This window comes from Tinamus guttatus, unplaced genomic scaffold (assembly GCF_059628265.1).
Source record: "Tinamus guttatus ecotype Peru unplaced genomic scaffold, ASM5962826v1 Tinamus_guttatus_pri_ptg000510l, whole genome shotgun sequence".
Lineage (NCBI taxonomy): Eukaryota > Metazoa > Chordata > Aves > Tinamiformes > Tinamidae > Tinamus > Tinamus guttatus.
In genome coordinates, this window is record NW_028289044.1 from 570,809 (window position 1) to 592,708 (window position 21,900).

The following is a 21,900-nucleotide window of genomic DNA, read 5'->3' on the forward strand; positions in this document are numbered from 1 at the left end:
GGAAGGCCGCTGAGCGACCTCGCGAAGGCGGGTTATTAAGGGCAGCCGCTTGGAAAACCCCCTCTGAGGCCTCCCGCGCAGCAGGGAGGGCCTAGAGAGGCCAAACCCCCCGCCGCAACCTGCCGTTCGCCCGGGAAGCGCCGCGCCGCTCCCGCCCGCTAAACCAGCTGCGGCGGCAGCCCCGGCGGAACAGGGGCAGCCGCCGGGCCGGTTCCGGGGCCGGTTCCGCCCCCTCGGAGGCCGCGGCCCCGTGGCCGCTGCCGCCTCCCCCGGCGGCGCCTCAGCCCGCGTGACCCCGCCCCCTGCGCCGCCGCGGCGTGCGGGGATGGGGGGGGGGTCACGTGGCCTTTCACGTCCCTCGCGCATGACGTCACCGCGCTCCCCCCCCCCCCGCGCCCGGCCGTCCCGCCAATGGGCGGCGCGCTTGGTGGCGGGGCGCGGCGCGGCGGCGGGCGCACCAGTGAGCGCGCGCCTTGCACGGCGGCGCCGGCGCGCCCCGCCCCCGCCCGGCGCGGCGCAAGGAGGGAGGGAGGGAGACGGGCCCGCTGGAAGTTAAGATGGCGGCGCGTGTGTGAGCGCCGCGCGCGCCGAGGCTGCTCCCGGCTGAGGCTCCGCTGCGGGCGGCCCCGCCGCGCCCCGCGCCGCGCCGGGAGAGCGCGAGGACTCCGCCGGCGGCCGCGAGCGCCCCCGCGGCGGCGGAAGACGCCGGGCGCCCCCTCCCCCCGCCGCCGCCCCCCTCCCCCCCCCCCCGCCCCCATTGTGTGCCCGGCCCCTGCCCGCCGGCCTCGCTGCGCCGCGGCGGCGCCCGCCATGACCTCCATCCACTTCGTGGTGCACCCGCTGCCGGGCACCGAGGACCAGCTCAATGACCGGTGAGGGGCAGGCCCGCGCGGCGGGGGGCGGAGGGGAGGGGCCGGCCCGGCGCGGCTCGGCCCCCGCGGGGCAGGGGAGGGGCCGCGGCGGCCGCAGCCCCGGGGGAGCGCGGCGGCCCCGGCAGCGCCGCGGGACCCCCCGTCCCTCCCCCCCGCGCACCGGGCGGCCCCGCCGGGAGCCGCAGCCCGCGGGGCCTCCCCCGCGCCCTCAACTTTGCCCCCCGCGGGACACCCCCCTCCCCCGCCCCGGCGGCCTCCGCCGCTCTCGGGCCCCGGCGGCCGCGCGGGCAGCGGGAGGCGGCGGCGGCGCCGCGCGAGCAGCACCGCGGCCCGTCCATGTTAATGAGCCTGGAGCGAGGCAGACAATGCGGGGGGGGGGGGGGCGGGCGTGGGGGCGGCCACGCGTGTGCGTGTCCCGAGGGTGCCCCGCTGCTGCCGCGCTGCGCTCTCCTCTTTCTCTCTTCTATTATTTTCCTCTTCCTCTTCACCAGGCAGGGTGCCCCGCTCGCATTGCGGGTCGCGCGTGTGGTTTGGCCTCGCTTGCAATGACAGCTCGAACAAAAGCGCAGTGTTTGGGGAAAGCTCCCAGCTAACTTTATTGGGGTTTGCAGCCGAGAAACTGCAGGCTGGGAGAAGCTAAAGGGCTCCGGAGAAAACGCAGTCCGTAGGCCACATAGGCCTCCTTGATGGAGCTCGACAGCCCTCTGCACGGCTGTCAGATGTTTCCTATGTAGCAGTTATTAATTGCATACCTTATCGTTGATAAATTTAGCTTGTGCACGTCAGCACACAAATTCACAAATTTCTTACAAAGACATTCTTAAGAAATAATGCCTTCTCCCTTTGAATTTCTTACAAATTTATGTGCGAATAAATTAAGGTCTTTAATTAATCACTGGATAGAAACCTAAGTGTTTTCATACACTATAGATAAATACTACTTAATATTTATAAGTGTGTTTAGCATTTATAAATTAAAATGTATGTGCTCTTGATTGTATTTTTCTGCTCTTTGATCTTGCCAAGTTTGAGGCTAGTGCAGGGTCCAGCTCACTCCACTGTTGTTTGTAGTTCAGGCTAGGAGAAGTGACCTCTCTTTGCTGAGATGGCTGTATTAAAAGAGCTGAGGTTCAAGGGCTTGTGAGGAGGAAAATAGGTCATTGTAATGATAAAATTTATCCCAAACTGCATCATCCCTGGCCTTAAACAGGAAGGCGATATTTCTAATGATAAAATAGGTCTGTAACCTGAAGCGTGTTAGGGTGGAATGCTTTGTTTTTTGTTCTTTTTATTTATTTTCTTCTCTTAACTTGATGATACATTTTACAGGACCTCATTTTTTATGCTTCCTAGGAGAAGGCCTAACCATTCCTAAGGGATTGATTGGCTTTCTCCACGGTAACACATTCACATTTGGCACACAGCTTCTTTCTTTAGTGTGACAGACTCTGAGAGGTGGTTCTGCACTAGGAGTGCTCCCGCTTCCCCGTCCTACTGGTCTGATTTAGGGTAAGATCCAGGACTTGAAAGGACCCCAGTGTTTTTTATTGTTCTTTTTTTTTTTTCTTTAAATACTGATAGGCCCTTGGAAAACATTTAGGATGTAATTATCACACTTTGCTCTGAATGAAAGAGCTGATCTGATTTTCCTTTAATTTAACACCTGTTTTGTTGACTTACTGATGTTAAATACAATGTCCCTTAAGTCCTTATCATACTTTTTTTTTTTTTTAAACTGCAGCGGCAGCTCTTACAACTTTTATTTGATACAGGAAGCTTCATAACATTTGGTAATTAATATATGGAGAAAGCTGCAGAAGTGCTGCTAAGTAGTGACTTATTCCGAAAAATCAAGTGGCTCCTTGATCTGCGCTGCAAATCATAAATTTCCACTTCAGAAACATAATTTTACTAGAAATGTGCTAGCTATGTATCTGAACTTGTGGTGCAGTGAAATCAGAGTGATTCATAAATAGGGCTGAGGCACATATGTATTCACTGGAAGTGGCAGTTCAATTTTAACACTAGCATTGCTGTTTATTACTATCTGTCAATATATATCAGAATCAGAATAGCTTAATAAATTTCCATATATATGTATGCACGTAGCAGTTAGATACATGAGATGTTCCTAGATCCTACTGCATTTCTTCCCCTCCTCACACTTCAATGTGTCCTCCAAACAGCTATTTTTTTTCCATTCTATCAATAATCAAATTTTTTCAATCTGATTTTTGGGACTATAAATCTGCATTTCCTGCTTTCATTAATAGTGCGCATAGCACATGATAAGTTGTATTCATGAGTGGCTGAGTGTTCTGCATTTAGGGTATAATCATATTTTAAACCACAATGGATTTATCAGTGTAGTCCCCCCATGTGTTCAGAGTACCTGATAGTTTTGGATTTTAAATATCTGATATGTCCATACTGATTGTTAAGCGTAGTGTGTGAAAGGGGTTAAGTCATTTGGAAACCATGCTTCCCTTAAAGTAGACTGTACGTCTACTATAGAATATAATTGTGGAACCACAGATGATTGGGAAGAGGCCTGACCACACACATCATCTGAAAGTACCTCTCAACTAGCCTTTTTGAAAATACTTACGTTGTGCCTTGATGGTAGTTATTAGGCCTCTCTCAAATAAGCTGAAACCATGTCAGCTTGTCCGTGACACTCGTTTGGATGTCTGGAAGCTGGTTGCTGTGAAGAAAACTAATGATATATAGCAAGGTTATATTTACATTTTTTTTGGTTGTCACTGTATTAGGATTCATTTTAAAAATGGATAATAGACTCAGCTTTTGTTTAGGATGAACAGAATTAATAAAACTTTTTTTCCAGTAAGTTTATTTGGAAAGATAGATAATTGGAAAGATTTTAACCAGGCATTTTTTTTTTCCTCCACAAATGAAATATGAAAAGCTTAAATGGGAGAAAAATCAAACATGGCCTGTAGTTAAGAAATAAGTCCACAAAGTTTTGGGGTTGTAAATAACAAATGCTCTTAATCTTTGAAAAAAAGAGATGTCTAACTCCTATAACAGCGAATGTTAAATATGTTGTATGGATTATTTTCCTGTTTCATAGATGCTTCAGCATTGGAGACTGTGCTTTATGAAGAAAGTCTGTCACACTACTTAATGGATAGGATTGCTGTAGTGACTTTTTGGTAGCATTTTTCTTAATACTATGCTGAGGAGGAGAAGGAAAAGTGGGTGGCAGAATTACCTTTGAATAACCAAATGGTTCTTATGGGTGTTATAAAACCCCACGGGTTTCATAATATTTAGCTTTAACTACTTAACTTTCTCTGCAGAGTGAGAAGGGCTTGTGTTTGGCTTCTGAGTTTTCCCTCCATGAACTCAGTTTTAGGGGCAAGATTTGTCTTAAGGCTCTATTTTTTGTTTTTACCCTTTATTAAGTGAATTTTTGTTAGTTAAGCCATTAAAGTGCTGGTGGTGTTGTCCTTTGGTGGTCATTGATGCATTGGTAATTGATAACTGATGCATTGCTATTTTCTTTTTTCCCTGTGAAGATAGTGTGTAGTGGCTCTGGCTAAACAGTGTATTTGGAATTTGGAGTGAGCAATAAGAAATGTGTTGTGTTTTTTTGATGGAGAAGGTTCATTCTAGGCTTTATGTGCAGTTAACTTTGAGGAAAGAAAGGAGTCCATGATCTTCACTGAGTTTTGTTTTTCCTTAGTAGTCTGTTTAAAGTCTCTCTATATTGTTTGAATATCACTTTCTTTAGGCCAGATATAAGCTGAAAAATCAGCTAGTGTACTTTACGTTGCTCGTATTGCTCACACTCTAGTAATCAATTTTCATGGAAGGATACTTAGCAAGAACACACCATTTTAGCCCATGTTATCATAGTTTATGTATGCGAAAATGCTTTTTCAAGGCAACAGGCAAGTGATTAGTAGATGTGTGGGCTGCTTCTCTGGCTGATTTTTCTTACCCCCTTTTGTACTTAGTGAAGAACAGGTTTGTTAAAAATCCCAAGCAGATGTTGTGGGGAGGCAGTTGGCCACAGGGTTTTGCTTTTGCACAGGTTTGTGCAGGGAGCCGAGGCGGGTGCAGGACTGTTGTCCTGGCCCCAAGTGTCTGCAGGAGCTGCGTGCCGAGGAGGAGAGTTCCCTGTAAAACTGAGGTTTGCCTGGGCCACGGCTTCCCCTTCTACCTTCAGGGATGTGTTGGGAGCCCCTGTCCTCTTGCGGAGAGGGGCAGCCCCAGCATAAACTTCCCTGCCATGACTTCGGTATAATCAGAACTGCTGCTTGGAGCTGGGGAAAGGAGGGATAGGTCAGCTTTAAGCAGAAAATCTGCAGGCTGTGTACTGAAAATATGGCACTCTATGAATTTTCCTTTTACACTATGTGATTTATTTTGGTGCTTTTTAAACTGTTTCCTAACCTAATTTAGAAAAAGTGAAGTTAGCTGATCTCAAACAGAAATAGATGATAAAGGGAAAACACTGCTAATATGATATTTTAATTCCATGATTTTCAGATGTTTGATGATGCTTTAGTGGCAGCAGATGTATTGACTTTGTTTTTATGATTTAATTTCTCAAAAGCATGAAGAATTTTAAATTCACGCGGCTTAGGAGGTGTCAGTGGGGGGTGTGACAGTTATCGTGCTGTTCTAATTATTCAACTTTAAATTAAAAACACTTTCCTAGTAGAAGGTGTTAACTGTGTTAAATTGTTTATGTCACTGTTAGGGTTTTACTGACCACCGAGCAGTTCATATCTGAAAACCAGTGCATTAGGATTTGATCTCTTTATCAGTATAGTTATTTAAGGATGATAATTTGGGAAGCTGAGCATCTTCTCCAGTCCAGTTTATTATAAGCAAAGATTATAAGGAAAAGTAAGAAGTTTCATTTTTGTAAAAGTTCTGTGTGCACATGGTTTACTTTCTTAAATACACAATGAGATGGTTTCTTGCTGTAGGTCAGAAGGAATGTGAGAAATCCAAGATCACACTTTTGTCCTTGGGCCAACCTGACTCTAATTTGGTTGCCAAATAATGTGGTTTCTTCTCTTCTTGAACTAATGTAACTTTTGTTGTTGAAACAATTTTAAAAGAAATAAATTGCATCTGCATGTAGTTCACAACTTCCAAGGCAAATTTCTGACTTAGCTGCTCAGGCCTGAGCGTCCTTCTGTATCTGGGTGAAAGTGGCAGCGACTTCCATACAGTCCAATGGTCTCTGTCCTTATGGACTTGGTTTTGCCGGGACTCTCTTCTGGCCATGGTCAGGGGCTGCAGTCCAGACCTTGCTGCTTACGGAGTGTCTGTTTAAGTGACAGTGAATGTTGGTTCCTTCTGAAGCTTCCCTGAGGTGGCCTGCGTCATAGGAACTGCGTCCTGCTGAGGAAGGAGGTTCCCACCGCTTTCCTTGCACTAGCAAGTGTCTTATCCTGTGGCAAACTGACTCAGTTTGCTAAAGCGACATAAAACTAACCCGGGTAAAGTGAAGTGTGTATGCCTAGGTACTAGAGAATTGGTTTATCTCTGTGTCAGGTGAGCAACAGAGTACATGGATGAATAAGGAAGGGGTTTTGAAAAGTGCTGAGGGAGGACTGGGAGTGAAGAACAAGAGGAAGCAGGACCGAGTTCCTTCCATTTTGAAAGCAGCAAGTTTATTTTGGCTACTGTAACGTGAAACTGTTCCGTGAATGCGATCTGGGACAAGAGTGGTTGTGACTGGAGTCACAAGGAATTTATAAAATAGCAATCTGGGCACAAACGTTGCCTCTTCCCCTTCTCAAACTATCAATGAGGTTTGGGCATTTTTTTTCGATTAGATCAGTGATTAAATAAGGTTAATGCAACAGTATCTGAATGGCCATTTTTTAAGGAAGGAGATGCAAGTCAGCTTTCAGAAAACAGCCTTTTTTTTTTTTAATTTGGGGAAACTAAGATCTAAGAACAGAATCTGTGTTAGTTCTTTGTAAAAGATGGCATATAATCAATAGTGAACAGTACCTCCAGGGTGATTTGGATACAGTAAGTATGTGTTTAGTAAATAGTGCAGTTGCGTAGGATACTTCGGTAACAAGATGTTTGTCATGAATTTGTAATTAAATACTAAAATAGATATAAAGGAATCACATTTTTTTAAACTTTATAAAGAGTCTTTCAGAAAAGTATATTCACTAGACAAAAAGTTACATTTATATGAAAAATTGCATACCGTCAGTTGCTCTTCTTAAATGGCTTAGCTAATCATGGCTGGCTTTCTGGTATATTGTAGCCATTTTTTTACAGTTATGACTTAGCTAATTGTTCTTAGATGAAATGAAATATGCTATAATGTGTATTTATCAATTACATAATGAAGAGGGGGGGAGTTTCAAGGTATCTTATATCATAGGGGTTATGCTGATAGCAATCCAGATAGTTAAATTTGCAAGGTGCTCCTTATAGAAGTTGCTGGTTTGTCTTTCTCTGGCTCAGTGCTACAGCTTCTTAAAAGAAAACCATACACAAAACTAACTCGAGCTAGATTTTCAGTTGTTTAAACTTTTTTTCTAATCTTGGACAAATCCAATAAGGATTTGTCTGTTAGTAACAACTTAATGTAGAAGACAGCAGTATAAATCCTGGAGAGAGCATGGGGTCAAGGCCTAATATAGGATTGCAGCAATTAAGATAAAAAATAATAATGTATGCAGGTTTTTTTCCAGTTGTACATGTATTCTGTGCAGTACTGCAGGCCTGGGATGAGGCTGCTCACAGCACTAGTTAGTCCACTACAATAATGGTAATCTAGGTTACAGATTTTAAGCCTTTTATCTTTTTGGCATAGTTACATTTTGTCAGTAAACTTTTCACTCTAGTTTTTAAAAATGTACTTTAAAAAGTAGTCGACCAACACCACTTTCTTCTCTTTTACCTTTTCTCATCTGGGGGAGGGTTAAAAAAAAGAAAAGCTGTTTGATTTAAAGGGCTTTTTGGTACATTCAAGAATCACAGATTATGAAGATCTAAAGTGTCTGCCTTTTATGAACACTTCAAACACGGTGAAAAAGTGAGTAGAGATGTAAGGTGCAATTTGTAAGATTGCCAGTTTGAATCCAATTGAAGAGTGAAGTAAGCACTGAATTTCTTTGAAAACTTAGTCTTCCACTCACAAGTCTCATTGCTGCTGTTCCACACCTCCACACTTGCAAAGAGAATTTCTTCTACTAAATGTGCTTTATCCTGTTTTCCTGCATGTCTTGGCTACTGTCCTTTAAAATGCAACGTGCTTTACACTAGTAATTCATATTGATAGAGAAAAGCTTTGAGTGTTAGTTTACCATCTATGTTTTAGTACCACACCGTGATTGTTTGTTTTGTTGCAATTCTAAAAGTGACCTTCAAGATAATGTACTATTTCAGATGTTTTGTCTCATTGGCTGTAGTTTTCTTTGGGTTTTTTTGTTGTTGTTGTTGTTGTTGTAAACTCAAGTCCATTGAGTATGAAACTCGCTGTAAGGTGTGTCTTGGAGATTTCTCTAATTGTTTATATTCACAAAGGAGCTAAAATGCAAGTGTTCAGCAGTTTTGCTTTGGGTATTTTTTTTGAGTAAAGCAATTCCATTTAATATCCTTTATTGGAGAAGATGCCCAAAATAGCTTTGGCTCTTATGTGCTTGATTTAAATTTACATTGTGGTGATTTGTTGAAGAATGTGGATTAAAACTTTGAAAACATTTAGATAATTAATGCTGTCTTGGAATTTAACTATTTTGGAACCATCCACTATCACAGTTTTATTGCCAGCAGTGAGGTCTGCCAACTTAATTTGTGACAATAGATGTGTAGCTTGACAGATAAAAGCATGAGGGCTGCTGGGGATTTTCATCATCTTAAGAAATTTGTGCCTTCAAAGAAAAAATGCACAACTTTATTATTATTTTTATTGTTTACTAAAATAATCAGTATAATGGGCAAATTGGGAATACCTTGATTAAGCTAGGACCATTATACCTATACAGCTGTTCTTTTGCTGTTAAAATAGCCTGGAAGGAACTTCTATGCTGTGTACACAGCTGCTGGTGGTATTGCTTGCTCTCATCTATAGTTCTAGCTGGACTCTAATTTTCATCTTTTTACATGCTGCGTGGCAGTAGTAGTTGACTGTTTCAAGCAAAGCCCATTAAATTAGCTTTTTTTTTTTTTGGCTTACAGTTACTCATTTCATTCTCTTCATGTTCCCTCAGACTCTCTCCTTTGCCACCTTTTCATCATTTTATGCTATTAAGTTCTTTGGGATGTAGATCATCCTTTTAGATAACATAAGTATAGTTCCTGATAGCATGAAAGGGGTTTTGATTGGCTTCTCTGGATGCTATAATTGTGCTTCATAATTTCTAACATGAAGTCTGGCATTGACTTAATATATTCAAGTACTTGTGCTACAGGATTTTTACTAAAATCTTAGTGGGGGGAAAAAAGCAACCCACGTGAATGCATTTGAATGAGAGCTGTATGCCATATTTTGCCATTATTTGATGTCATTGTTACATCTTTGAATGATGGTGGTATTATTCTTATTTGTCTTTCAGCTTGTAAAATTATTTTTAATGCATCTTCCAGTGTTTATTCTTTTGCTTATAATATACAGTTTTACTGTTCTTTCTGTATCTGGCCTGAGAATAAGCACAGAGCCGGGCTTTTCTTTTTCTTTTCTTTCCCTAGCAAATATCCAGGAATTTTCTTCTGTGGGCTATGTTTGTTTATTTATTTATTTTAAGGACTTGTGACATTTAATCTCTCTAACAATTTTTCACTTTTAGTAAAACTGCCTTATTCTTCTCAGACCTTTATGGAAGATATTCCTTAGGTTGTTGACACTTCTTCAGCTTTGGCTGCACTTAAACTAACAATACAAACAGTTTACCCTCTTTCCTTCTCATCTCTTACCTTTATTTATTATTATTGTTTTCCCCCACTCCATACAGCTTGCTGATTTTTTGCAAAATATCATCTGTCTCCGGGGAAGAGATGCGAAGGTGTAAAACAGACTGGTTGCGCACATCATGCCACCCTGTCCTCGTGGGTGCAGATGAGCTAGGCCCAGCGTGATGTGGCTCTTCTGGGGCGTGCGTGTGTGTTTGGAGGCCGTGGGGCGGTCAGTGAGATGTTTTTTGTATTGCAGAGCAGAATGGGCATTGGCAGGGATGGTACCTGCCGTACTGTGGCTGCAGGCAAAGTGGGAAGCGGGAGCTACGCAGCGCGCTGCCTCACAAGCTCTTGCAGAGGAACCAAAACGCTAGCTATGCTGAGGGGAAGCACCTGGAGTTTTGGGGCTGCAGCACAGACCCATGGAGAAAAGAAGTTGTTTTTGGGCAATGCAGCAAGTATTGATATGTGAGCTACACATCTCAAAAGCTGGTTTCTTTTGGGTTATTTTGCCTACAGTATGCACCTGACAAAGTGCTTTGGCTGGCTTGTTTTCCTGGCATAATGCTTGCTCACTATTGCATTTCCCAGGTCTCATTTCATTCCTTCTTAAATCAGATATCCAGGGCCTGAGAGGAAGGTTTAAGCATATACATTTGTTTGAAGAGAGTACAGTGTGAGAGGAATGGAGGAGTTTATGGTGTTTGAAAAGGCATCTTTTTAAACAGGTTTGAAAAAGTGACCCACAGAAAACATAAAACAGCATTACAGTTTTGGCTGAAAATTTCAGGCCTTCAAGTAGGAGGAAAAAGTGAAGTTGTCAGGTACCTGTGTGTTAAATGCTCTTCTGTCTGCAACTAATTCAGCATGTGAATAGACATGCTGGCCTTTTTTTTTTTCTTTTGCAAAGTAGCTTGTTTGTTCAGAAGCTTGTTTATGTTTCTTTTTAATTAAAAAATGCTTACAGAGAATATACTGTTTCTGTTTCCTAGCCAAGACATAATGACTTAGAAATTTTTACTTTTTATGAAAATATTTTTGCAGCATTTGAATGCTCTGAACAAAGGTCATTTTCTTTTCATGTAGTGGCCATGACTTCCAAGAGTTTGGAGGAAGAATGACAGGGAAAGTGGTGAGGAGGCTTGGGTCCCACAGTAGCCTCTGCTGGGACCAGAGCCTGGGTTTCCTGGGTGTCCTGAGCTAATGTGCTCGTTAATTATGAGCAACAGAGAAGCCATGTATTTAACTTGCGAAGTAGCTTAAGGCCATGCAGTGCCTATGTTTTTATTTTGATAGCAATTGTTTGTAGTAAGACTTTGACAGTAAAAAATTAGAAAAGTTTTCTCCCTGCCTGTTGTCTGACTGCAGGTTTTTGAAAGCTTCCCTCATCCTAGTGGAACAAGTCCCTGTGTAGAGTGCACAGCTTCCTAGATATGTTTTTGGTAGCTAGCATGCGTATGTGTCTCAGTATCAGTACTGACTTACATTATTTTATGCATTTTTCAAGATCCTTGAAGACAGTCAGTATGTTTGGGTTTATGAATTCCCATTATCTGCATTCTGTTATCACGGAAGGATAAATTTAGTGAAATGATGGATAGTTAAATAGTTTATAACTTGCATTGTCTTCAGATTCAGAAACTGTATCCAGCTGAGATAGCCAGTTCAATTGCTTTGCCTTTTGCTTTAATGATATTTTAGTTCACAAACTATGTTTATGCTAAATGTTAAACAGGAATTCCTTGCAACTATCAGGACTTTGTGCAGTTAGGCAAAATCTGAAAACATAGGCAGTGAGTTGATACATTCTGCAACAGAGACCAGATTTCCATCATATATTGCCTGTATTTGGGACCTGGTTCCTTGGAAGTTTGCTGTCATAAAATAAGATCAGAATAAGGTTGACTCATTCTCTTGCAGTATGATTGCATGAGCCTTTTTTTTTCCCTCTCTCCCCCGCAGAGCATTACTAGGAACTAAAAGCAATCTGTGTTTGCAGACTTTACTACCAAATGCTTTGAAAGTTGCTCCTGATAACTTAAATATGCTTTAACTGCTATGTACTAGTCCCGTCAAGACTCATTTGTTGCTTCTTTTTGTTTGTACTCTTTTTATTACAACTGTATTCGGGACAATCTTATACTTTACAGTGGCTAGCACAGCAGGAGTAGGATATCTAGGTGCATCTAGAAAATAATAAAAATGTTAAATGTGTCATGGCCATTTTAGGTTATGGATGTTTATTTAAAAAAGCTTTGAAATATTATTGAAAATGTCTCTGCAAAAATAAAGTAGATTGTTTTAAAGAGAGAGATTTGAGATAGATTAGGACTTGCTCAATGTCTAAATTATACTACTTGGGCATTTCACTCCTCAGCATATATATGTGTGTATGTGTATATATATATATGTATATATATATTTTTTTTCCCAAGACTCTTATTTCACAAGAGAGATTTTACACCAAGACTAGATCTTTTAGCTTTTCAAAGGCAAAATCCATTTTTTCTTGCTAAACCTTCAAAAGTATGGAGGTTCCATTCTGAAAGCAAAATGCTCTCCTATACAGCGATACCAAATCTACCTTGCTTTCTTAAATGATGCCAAATGATACCCAAGCTATGTGCTTATCCCCTCTCTAGGGTGAAGTAGTTGGTTAAGTTCATTCTGCTTGCCTATACAATGGGTGTTTAATGCTGAACATTAGATGTTGGTCGTTATCTACTGATGTTGCTGCTACCGTTCTGTCTTTGCCAATTTTTGCTGTCCTTCTGCCTTAACCATGTCTTAAGGCTTTCAGTGGCTGCAGAAAACTGATTTTAACAAAGATGGATTCATTTGATGGTTTCCAGATTATTTTTCTACTGCAGCTTCCTGGTTCAGCACCATGTTCTAACTATCAGAATAGCCTTTTCAGCCGAACTGACGGTCTCATAAAATAAAAACTCGGGTTTGATAGGAGCTGTTTTCTGTTGGAGTTGGACAAGAGCTCTGTCTTGTCCTCCTGTCTGTGACGGTGGCTAGTATTGGGTGATAGAAGGGTATGAAAATAGGGCAAACGTAATAATGCTCTTCCAGCTTCTAAAAAGTCGCAATTCGCAGCTCAGGGCTTTCCTCAGCAGGACTTAGTGCGTAATAGCCTTTGAGGCGCTGTTGTCCCTTGCCCACCCCATGTTAGGTTGGTTGTTCTGCAGTGTAACTACGTGTGTTGCGTCCTTCTACTCCTTTTTATCTGCCTCCTGCTAGTTTCATTTGTTGCCCCTGGTACCCATATTAGAAGAGACAATGAAATGTCATTCCCCGTTTATCCTTCTGTGACAGTTGTCTTCATTTTCCAACAGCTTCGAAGGATCTTGGTCCCACTGGATGTTCTTTGGGCCCATGCCGCTTAATTGTTGCCTTTTCTTAAATTTTCTGATTCTAATGTATGCTTCTTGGAACAGGGGAGACGACGGTCACATGTAACTCATGGTACACCTGGTCGCTTACCAGGTGGCACTATCCCTTTTTGTCTTACATCTTTCAAGGAACTGTGTATTATAGACCAAATTTAGCAGCCCACTTCAGTGCTCATTAGTGTTGGTTTGCTTGCAGGTCATCTTGTGCTTGCACTGGCTATTGTTCTTTTTTGTGTGTTCCTTTGTTTTCCACAGTCATTTTATTGCCTACTTCTGTGTGGTACTTCTGCAGTTTCTTGTGGATGACCACTGCCTCGTATTATCTAGAATGGCTTAATATTGAAGCAAACTGTAAGCATCCTCTTCTCCCTTCTTCCTGTTCCACTTTGAAGGAGAGAAGTGGTGGTGGTTTTTTTTTTTTTTTTTTTCCCTTCTCTCACCTTTAATTCTTCGTTTGTTCCTTTAGGAGAAAGTTATATGGTACAGGAGCTAGGGAAGGCTGCCTCTTCAGAAATGCCTTTACAAGATTTGGCCTGGCAAATAGGGTGTGTAATAGGAGCAGGACCTTTCCGTATGCTTTCTTAGAGCATCTGGATGTGATTTTACCCGATTTTTACGGTACCAATATCTGAGACATTCTGGGATCAGGACACATAAAACAACTTGTTTTTTTAGCTTGTCAGTGGTATCCATTCTCATGACACCTATAGGCATAGTGGAATTCTGACACAAAGGTAGGCAGGAGTGAAAGGACTTGAATTTGGAAGCTGTACAGCTCTACTGGGCTAAAAAGTCCCAATAACTGGTTATTTGGCTGCCATGCTGGAGCTGTGACATGTGACGGTCATGTGACAGCTCCCATGGGCCTTGGTCAGCATGGGGCTGTTGACACTGTGAGCTTCATGGTATCAGCAATGGGATAAAGATGAAGGTTGCATTTACTTAGTGTTGATTTGTATGTTAGTCAGTACAATCTTCCAATGCTTGAGGGTTTTTTCCCTTGGTTATCTGCTGCTTCTTAACCTTTCTTTGGAAAACTTTTATTTCTTTTATGTGTTATATGAGAACTGATATTTCTGTTACATTCTTTATGCTCTGATGAAAGTTGTGAGATTGTTAGATGCAGACTTCATTGCCATATGAAGTTGTGAGAGGTCTGATCATTTAGAAAAACATCAGAACTATATGTTTTTTATCTTGAAATTCTCTACTTGAAGTTGTTCATCAGACCAAGCTGTCGTTCAAACATATATTTCATTTTCAGCCTTTGGCGAACCCTTATCATCACCATGTGGTGCTGAAGTTAGGAAAGCTCTTGTGGGGCCCCTGCCTGACATAGAAACTTTGTTTAAAGTGAACAAGTATTGTATTAAGACTGTAAAGGATCAACTTTAGGAGGAAAAAAATGAAGAGAATGGATCTTGGGAACATTGTGTCTGGGGATCTAGTGTTTCTTGTTGTTCAAGCAAGACTTCTTTTCTTTTTCTTGAGACATGCAATGTGCAAACATTTTAATTTGCACTTCTTCAGTTAAAAGTTTGCATTGTGTGTTCTTTAAAGACCTACCTGGCACTTAAAAATCTAGCTGAAGTTGCATAGTTTAAAAAAAGTATATATTTTCCCCCTAAAATGGATAATAAAGTTAGATCCATCTCTGAGATGGTACTAATCATTTTAATACTTCTCAATAAATGTGGTATATGTGGTATTATCACTTGACCAGAACTGTAGAAGATGTTAGATTACATGTTAGCATCAGTATTGTTTCAGTTTAATAGCAAGTAAGATTTTGAGGGAAAATTATAAATGTTATAGTTACCAGGGGAAATACTTATTTGCAATGCACTGTGCAGTTCGTCTTATGTGTTTCCTTGGGAAGATCTTCCAGATGTTCACTGAGAAGTGTTTTTTTTTTTTTTTTTTTTTTTTTTTTTTTTTTTTGATCTTATAATACAGATTGGGGAGACAGATGAGCAGTAGAAGATTCTTTAGACTCTTCTAAAATCTTAGAACAATATGAAAATTTTGTTTAGTATTGCATATTACGGTAGATGGATTTTTGGGTGGCAGGATGGATATATTCTTGAAAACCTGAAGGATGACTGTCTAATCCTGCCTCTTGGGAACTGTGCCCACGAGGAGCAAGTATACTAGAAGTGCAGCTTGTGTTACGCTTTTCTTCTCCTTGGGACAACCTGCCTATTTCAAAGCTCCATTCTGGATATTGGATGAAAGCCTACATTGTAAAACAGAGTTCTGCTTAGTGAATTTAAGGTTATAGAATTTAATGCTTGCTTAATTAGGTTGCAGTTTCTTTAAAATATGCTGTAATTTATTATTTCAGTGAACTTATTAGTATTTCGTACTTGAGTTTTGTGTGTAACTCTCTTGTTAGGCCTAACTAGCTTTTATACAGGAAGATGTGGTGGGATGATGGATGCTCAGATAAACTTCTCTGAAGGTATATATGTTCTTTAAGAGAAAATACATTTTCTGATTAATGCAAGAGCTTTGGACTCAAGTTCTAGCTGCTAAAATTTAAAACAAAAAGTCCCTACTTGGCTGGTGCAAGCTAACTTTTTGTTTTTCGTCACAGCTGCATTTGGTTAGATTTTCATAGGGTTATTATAAAAACGCATCTCTTAATGCGCAAGACGTCACCACTGAACTTCGTGTTCAAAAGTGTAAAGACCCAGTGCAATTCTCCCCAGATCTGTTTGTGGGCGAATACTGAGTTCTTTTTGCCCTCCTTGTTTGAAATAGTTTACTTGCCTTTAGTGAGATTTTTCCAAAACTGAGGAGACAGCCTCTGGTGTCAGAGACTCGTCCTGTCACAGCAAAGACTCAGATGGAAGATCTTAATAGAAGTGTGGGTCTTCCTTAATGCATGGATTCATTAAATCATCTCTGCATGTACCTCTTTGTCCAGTTCATCCTAAGTTAAAGTTATTGAACTGTGTTTTTTTTGGCCTAAACTTAAGTGTGCACTGGGTAATTCTCCCTCAGAGGATCCATAGCACAACACCATGAAAGCGTGCAAGCAGAAGGACTTAGATTGCTGCAATAACCTTTTCGTCAAGTTTGCCTGGAGTTTTTATTTACATCTGCACAGAATTTATCTTTTTATTTCATCTGCTGTTATTTGGCTGGCTTAGTTTTGTGCTTGCGTTGTTCCCCCAAGTGCTGGTGGCAGCACAAGAAAGGGAGCAGTGGGATTGAAAGGAGCGGCCCGGGCATGGAGGGAGCGCAAACCCTTCCTCTCTTGTTCAGTGCTGCTCTGCATAAAGTTCAAGTCTGCATGAGTCCCTCAGCTTATTTTTCAGTACTCTGCAATTTTACTCTTCTGGGAGTTGTATAAGACATTGGGGGGTTAGATCACGTTTCTTTGGGAGAGAGCAAGTTTCACGCTTTCAGAATCATAGCACAATCATCAAATCATAGCAATCCCCTCTCCCCCTTAAATGCTGACAGCAGCCTCTTCTCAATTACATTGGGCATCTGGTTAATCTTGTTGCAGATGGAACCCTTCCAAGGTTGATGTTACTGGTAGATTTGGAGTGTGCAAATCTTTTTTGCTTTTGGTTCATTTTTCTTCCCTGCTCCTTATATTTTTACAAGTAAAAGAGGAATAAGATTGTATTTACAAATTAAAAAAATATTTCCTTAATATTGTCCGACTTTTGTCATGTAAACCCGAAGGAAACATTAAATGTTGCTCAGAGTAGCCTGGTAATCTGTGTCCTGTTGCTAGTGTATGACTTCGCTCCTAGATTTTCATAGAGAAGTGCCACGAACTTAAAAGCATGGTTTCTGTTCTGTTGCTCAAGCTCACCAGGGGGAGAAATGCCAGTGGAAAAGCTGCTGCTGCTGATTCCTGTGGGTAGTTAGCTGAGGTCCTAGGGACACGCAGGTTCGGGTGTGTTTTGTTTGATGTGTATTACACGGCAGATCCTTGCTTGCTTCCCAGAGAGTCCCAGGATGAGTCTTGGACCGGACCATCTGTGCTGGGGGTTTCCTTGAGGATCCTCCTGCGTGGGCCGCCGCCTGCCCAGGTGGCTGGGGATGTTTGTCCTGTGTGTTCTCCTCCTGTGCGTTGTCTTCCCAGCCTGTTGCGGTCCCAAAGAGATGTGTTCCTTCCTTCCACCCCCTAGCCCCCCATGCTTGAAATAAAGGCTATCGAGTTAAAAAGCGTCAAACTGATAGCGCTGAGATTTGGGGCTTTGGGCCTTTAATGTGTGTTGCTTCTCATGCCCAGGGTTTGCAGGTAACTTAGGTCTGTTGTCTTCAGCAGCCTATTTATAGAAACGAAATTAATCGAGTAAAAAGTTAGGGTTTAAAGACGTGTTCGGAGAGGAGAACGGTCCTGGTGGGACTGCGTCTTCTTGCTGAGATTGGAGCGGTGTTGCTGAGCAAGGAAGAGGTTTGCAGAATGCTAGCGTAAATGTGGTGCAAAGGTTAGTTTATTTTTGTTTTTAATTGGAAAGACCTGGAATTATTTTTACAGCATTCATAATATAATGCAAATGTTCTAACTAAATTTGGGTGGCGTTTAAGGACGTCTTGAGAGTGTGCGTCATCTTTGAGAAGAAAAGAGCCCCTGTTTCACCTGAAATGCCTGCAGGGTAGTAAGAGAGCATCTCGTAGAAAGGCCTGTGTTGGTTTCAATTTTTGAACACCATAGCCTCTAAGCTGGAGTTTTTAGCCCATTCTCCATTTGGTGAGGTGATGTAAAGGTGGAGGTATCTTTGGAAACTGTTTTTTTTTGTTTGTTTCCTTTTTTCCTTTTTTCTTTTTTTTTTCTCCCCCTCTCATTAAGGGTGCCATTTTAGATAAAAGGTGCGGTCATATATGGTGTTACCCGGCTTGTTTTTTCTTTTCAGCAAAGTTTGTTGCTTGTCCCTTTTGCCTCTGGCTTTTTTTTTTATATATGTGTGTATATATATGTGTGTGTGTGTGTGTGTGTGTGTATGCCTCTGTTTCCCTGTGTTATCTGTTTCTGGGAACTTAGTCGTGTTTTTGATGTGAAATACCACATGTTTGGGTTCCCTGGAAAATGGTAATCCTGTTTGCTCAGGGAGACTGTATTCAAGTCTGTAGCAAGAAACACAAATATAGCTACTGTTTATGCTTATTGCTTCATTTGCTTACTTTGTGTGTAAAGTTGGAAAATGGTGGTAACAAAAGCAGGAGTCTTTTTATATAGTGCCTTGAAAATTTTGTGATGGTAAGTTGTTCTCATAATGTACTCACTGTCTCCTGCTGTAATATCATGATACATGTCATGATAATTATTGAAAAGGGGCCAGTTTTGGAGTCGGTATTCGGTTTGATCAGTGTGTAGGATGTTGAAATGTCCCTGGCAGTTAAAAAGAAAACTCATGTCACAAGTGTGCTGCTTAGGTGAACGTTGGGTACAGTGAAGAATGTCTTGCAAACGACTTCTTTTCTTCTTGTTGCAGATTAAGGGAAGTTTCAGAGAAGCTGAACAAATATAATTTAAACAGGTAAGACATTTCAGGCATCACTATAAGCCGTCTAGGAAAGAATGTGTTTCTAATATCAACACAAAACAAGGATTGCACTGTAGATGGAGCCTTAGAAAGCCTTAATACTTATGCTAAGCTTCAGAAATGCTTCAGACAAGACAGTACTATGTAAGGGAGAAAATGTTAGGTTTTCAATCATGATACAGTCTATTAAACACCCACTTTATAGACTAATTCCTTACTTTTGATGTAGAATCCCTATTGTTTATTACTGACCACATAAAATGAAAAAAAAATTAAGTTTTTGTTCTGCATTTTCTGTGCTTGATGACTGAAAGTATATCATAGTTGCCTCAACTAATGTACATTTTTAGTCATTCTTGAATGTTTCTGTATCAGCGATCATCACTGCACTTTATTACTTCCATATGCCACTAAGTTTTTTTTTTTTTTTTTTTCTCCAGACTTTAAAAGTTTAAAAATGTTATACATGCTCACTTTTTATTTTCAGCCACCCCCCTTTGAATGTATTGGAACAGGCTACTATTAAACAGTGTGTGGTGGGACCAAATCATGCTGCATTTCTTCTTGAGGTAAATTACTCCAAAATCTGTTGAGATAACAAATTTGAAACTGTAGAGTTAAAGCTAATTCTTTTAATATCAAATTGATCAACATTCTTCAGCAACTGAAGACTTATTTACTTATGTGTGTGTGTGTATGTCTGTGTGTTTTTCCTGTAACTGTCTTGTATTTTAATTTTGGACACTTGATTTTCTTGTTTTAAATATAGGATGGTAGAGTCTGCAGGATTGGTTTTTCAGTTCAGCCAGACAGATTGGAATTGGGTAAACCCGATAATAATGATGGGTAAGAAATATTTTTCTTTATATTAAATAATTCTTTTGAACTGCATAAGCAGTGCTTGGTGTTTTGTTTTGTTTTTAAAACAGATTGCCTTTGAAATGGGTACTTGAAGTTTATATACAGTGGTTATGATGATGCAGCCAAACAGTGTAGCTTGACAAACTGGTACAGGAATAAATATTAGATGTGGTCAAAAGGTAGTGATACAGGAACTCTTTAATTTATAGAAACAATAAAACAACACCTTTCCCCTGCCCTAGACAAGCTTTATGAAACAAACTGGCTTATATTTTTAAGCCAGACGTAGAATCTTCTCAGAAAGGGGTCCCTTCTGGAGGGGCTTACTTTCTAAATCTGGTGCCTTTGATACAGGTAAGTCCTCTGTATTAGGACTGCATGATCATATTTGGATGTAAAACTTCAATTTAAGTAGTATACTTAGGCTCTAGTATACAGGTAGAGCACCTGGCTGTTACAATTTGTACGTATATGCCAACTGAAAACACGTAGTGCAGTGGCTATCTCAAATCACTGATTAGCTTAATGTGCATTTGAAACTGTTATTATGGATTGCTGGTGTAAGTACGATCTGTTAGGCATGCTTTCCACTTTATTTTTTCAGCATACATCTTAACAGACAGTTAGATTAGTTTGGAATATTCCCCAAGGGTGTTGCTTAAGCTGGTATGTTACCAGACTAAGTCCCTGAGAATTTAGACCTGGGCTTCCAGGTTTTGTTCTTAACCCATTTGGGATTGTTTTGTGACTGATTTACCATCTTTTACTTTCAGTTCAAAGTTGAGCAGTGGCTCAGGGGCAGGAAGGACATCCAGGCCAGGCAGAACTAGTGACTCCCCATGGTTTCTGTCTGGTTCTGAAACTCTGGGCAGACTGGCAGGCAACACCCTTGGGTAAGTTTTGATAGGATTGAGGCTGCAATCTGTTTGTTCCATATTTGAGTATATGTGTATACACATATATAAACTGTATGCAGTATGTGTAAGGGGACGTTTAATTACAGCAGTTGTGTAGGTAGGGTGTAACAAAAACCTTACTGACTTTGTTAAAATAACACATATGCAAATGACCCTGGAGTGCCTAGGATATGGAACATTCTTCATACGTTCCAATAAATGTGTGAAGGATAACTTGGTTTTGGCTGTGTTGTCTTTTTTGAGTGTTTACCCCCTCAGCTTTGAAAAACAGATTTTTTAGAGGGACACTATCAATTTAATAGAATAATAGCATGAAGTAAAATGAGTGCATTTACACAGGAAAAAAATGCTTAGCATGTGTATTGACAGATTTTCCTGTAGTCAGCTTTATTTAGCTTTCCTCTCCCTTGTCCCAGGTGAAGAGTTGCTTTTTGTTAGGCTGTAATACATAGTAATAAGAAGAAAAGAGTTGGAAAAAATTGTGACTCAGAACCCTTAGAATTGAAATAGGAAGTTGGAAATACAGTATATAAACTCAAATTATGTATTATTTTAATAATCAGCTTTAGAATTGATGGTGTCCCTTTTTATAGCAATGTAAGTTAATCTTTATGTAATTGCAGTGGCTTTTTCATTATATGCTTTTGTAAGGCAATGAACTTCAGCCTTTCCTCCTTTTCCCCCCTCCACTCAAAAAATAAAAGGAATTTGTTGTTTACATTATTAAATGTGCTAATTTCATCTGGGATTTAGCTGCATGAAAGTCTTCCTATCTCTGCCTCTTTGTGAAATATTCATGCATCACAACTTAAATCTGTGTGGTGGACTTTAAAGGCAAACTGATGGTGTCCTGCTTAAAAACTTACTGTCAAAAATGGTTTTATTTCTCTCAGACTAGGAACATGTTCACTTTTTTATTTTCACCTGAGCATAACCAGTTAAAATTATTTGAAGTCATCTGAAACCAGCCCCTGAAGCCTTTGTATTATTTTCTGTTGCATAGTTCAGAAATGCTTGGTTGAAACTCACCAAACTAGTAGAGTGTATTTACAGGCAAGGTTTACTTGTTAATTTGAATCTTAACACATGCTAACTGCAGAGACCTTAGATTAGTTCACTGAATTTGGAAAGATGATAGCAGGTTAATGGACAGTGGATGGGGATCAAGTAGATGAGCAGAAATATGCAGAAAGAGTTCCTTTTGGTACTAGTACTTATTCGAGATGTAAACAGCTTAGTAAAAGTAACTATGTCCTTAGACTTTTCTTCATAGCAGATCTGCTCTCTCAAGCAGCTAAATAAAAAAGTGATCTGACAGAGGCATGGTAGCACATCAAGTAAATTCAAGTCCACTTGAAAGGAGTCCCGATGGAAAAAAAGATTTATGAACACTAGGGAAGTAAACTTTATGAAGATAACTTTTTTGGTTGTTTAACCA

The 21,900-nt window shown here is 40.8% G+C and overlaps 1 protein-coding gene across 1 annotated transcript in view; it reads left to right on the plus strand.

Moving 5' to 3' along the window:
• Nucleotides 1-760: 760 nt before the first annotated feature.
• UBR5 (ubiquitin protein ligase E3 component n-recognin 5) overlaps nucleotides 761-21,900 on the plus strand; it is an 82,966-nt gene continuing 61,826 nt past the window's right edge. The window contains exons 1-5 of the mRNA XM_088533625.1: nucleotides 761-872; nucleotides 18,634-18,678; nucleotides 19,172-19,253; nucleotides 19,454-19,530; nucleotides 20,319-20,438. Of these exons, the coding sequence (XP_088389751.1) occupies nucleotides 811-872; nucleotides 18,634-18,678; nucleotides 19,172-19,253; nucleotides 19,454-19,530; nucleotides 20,319-20,438 (386 nt within the window). The 5' untranslated portion in view covers nucleotides 761-810. The remainder of the gene's footprint in view (nucleotides 873-18,633; nucleotides 18,679-19,171; nucleotides 19,254-19,453; nucleotides 19,531-20,318; nucleotides 20,439-21,900) is intronic.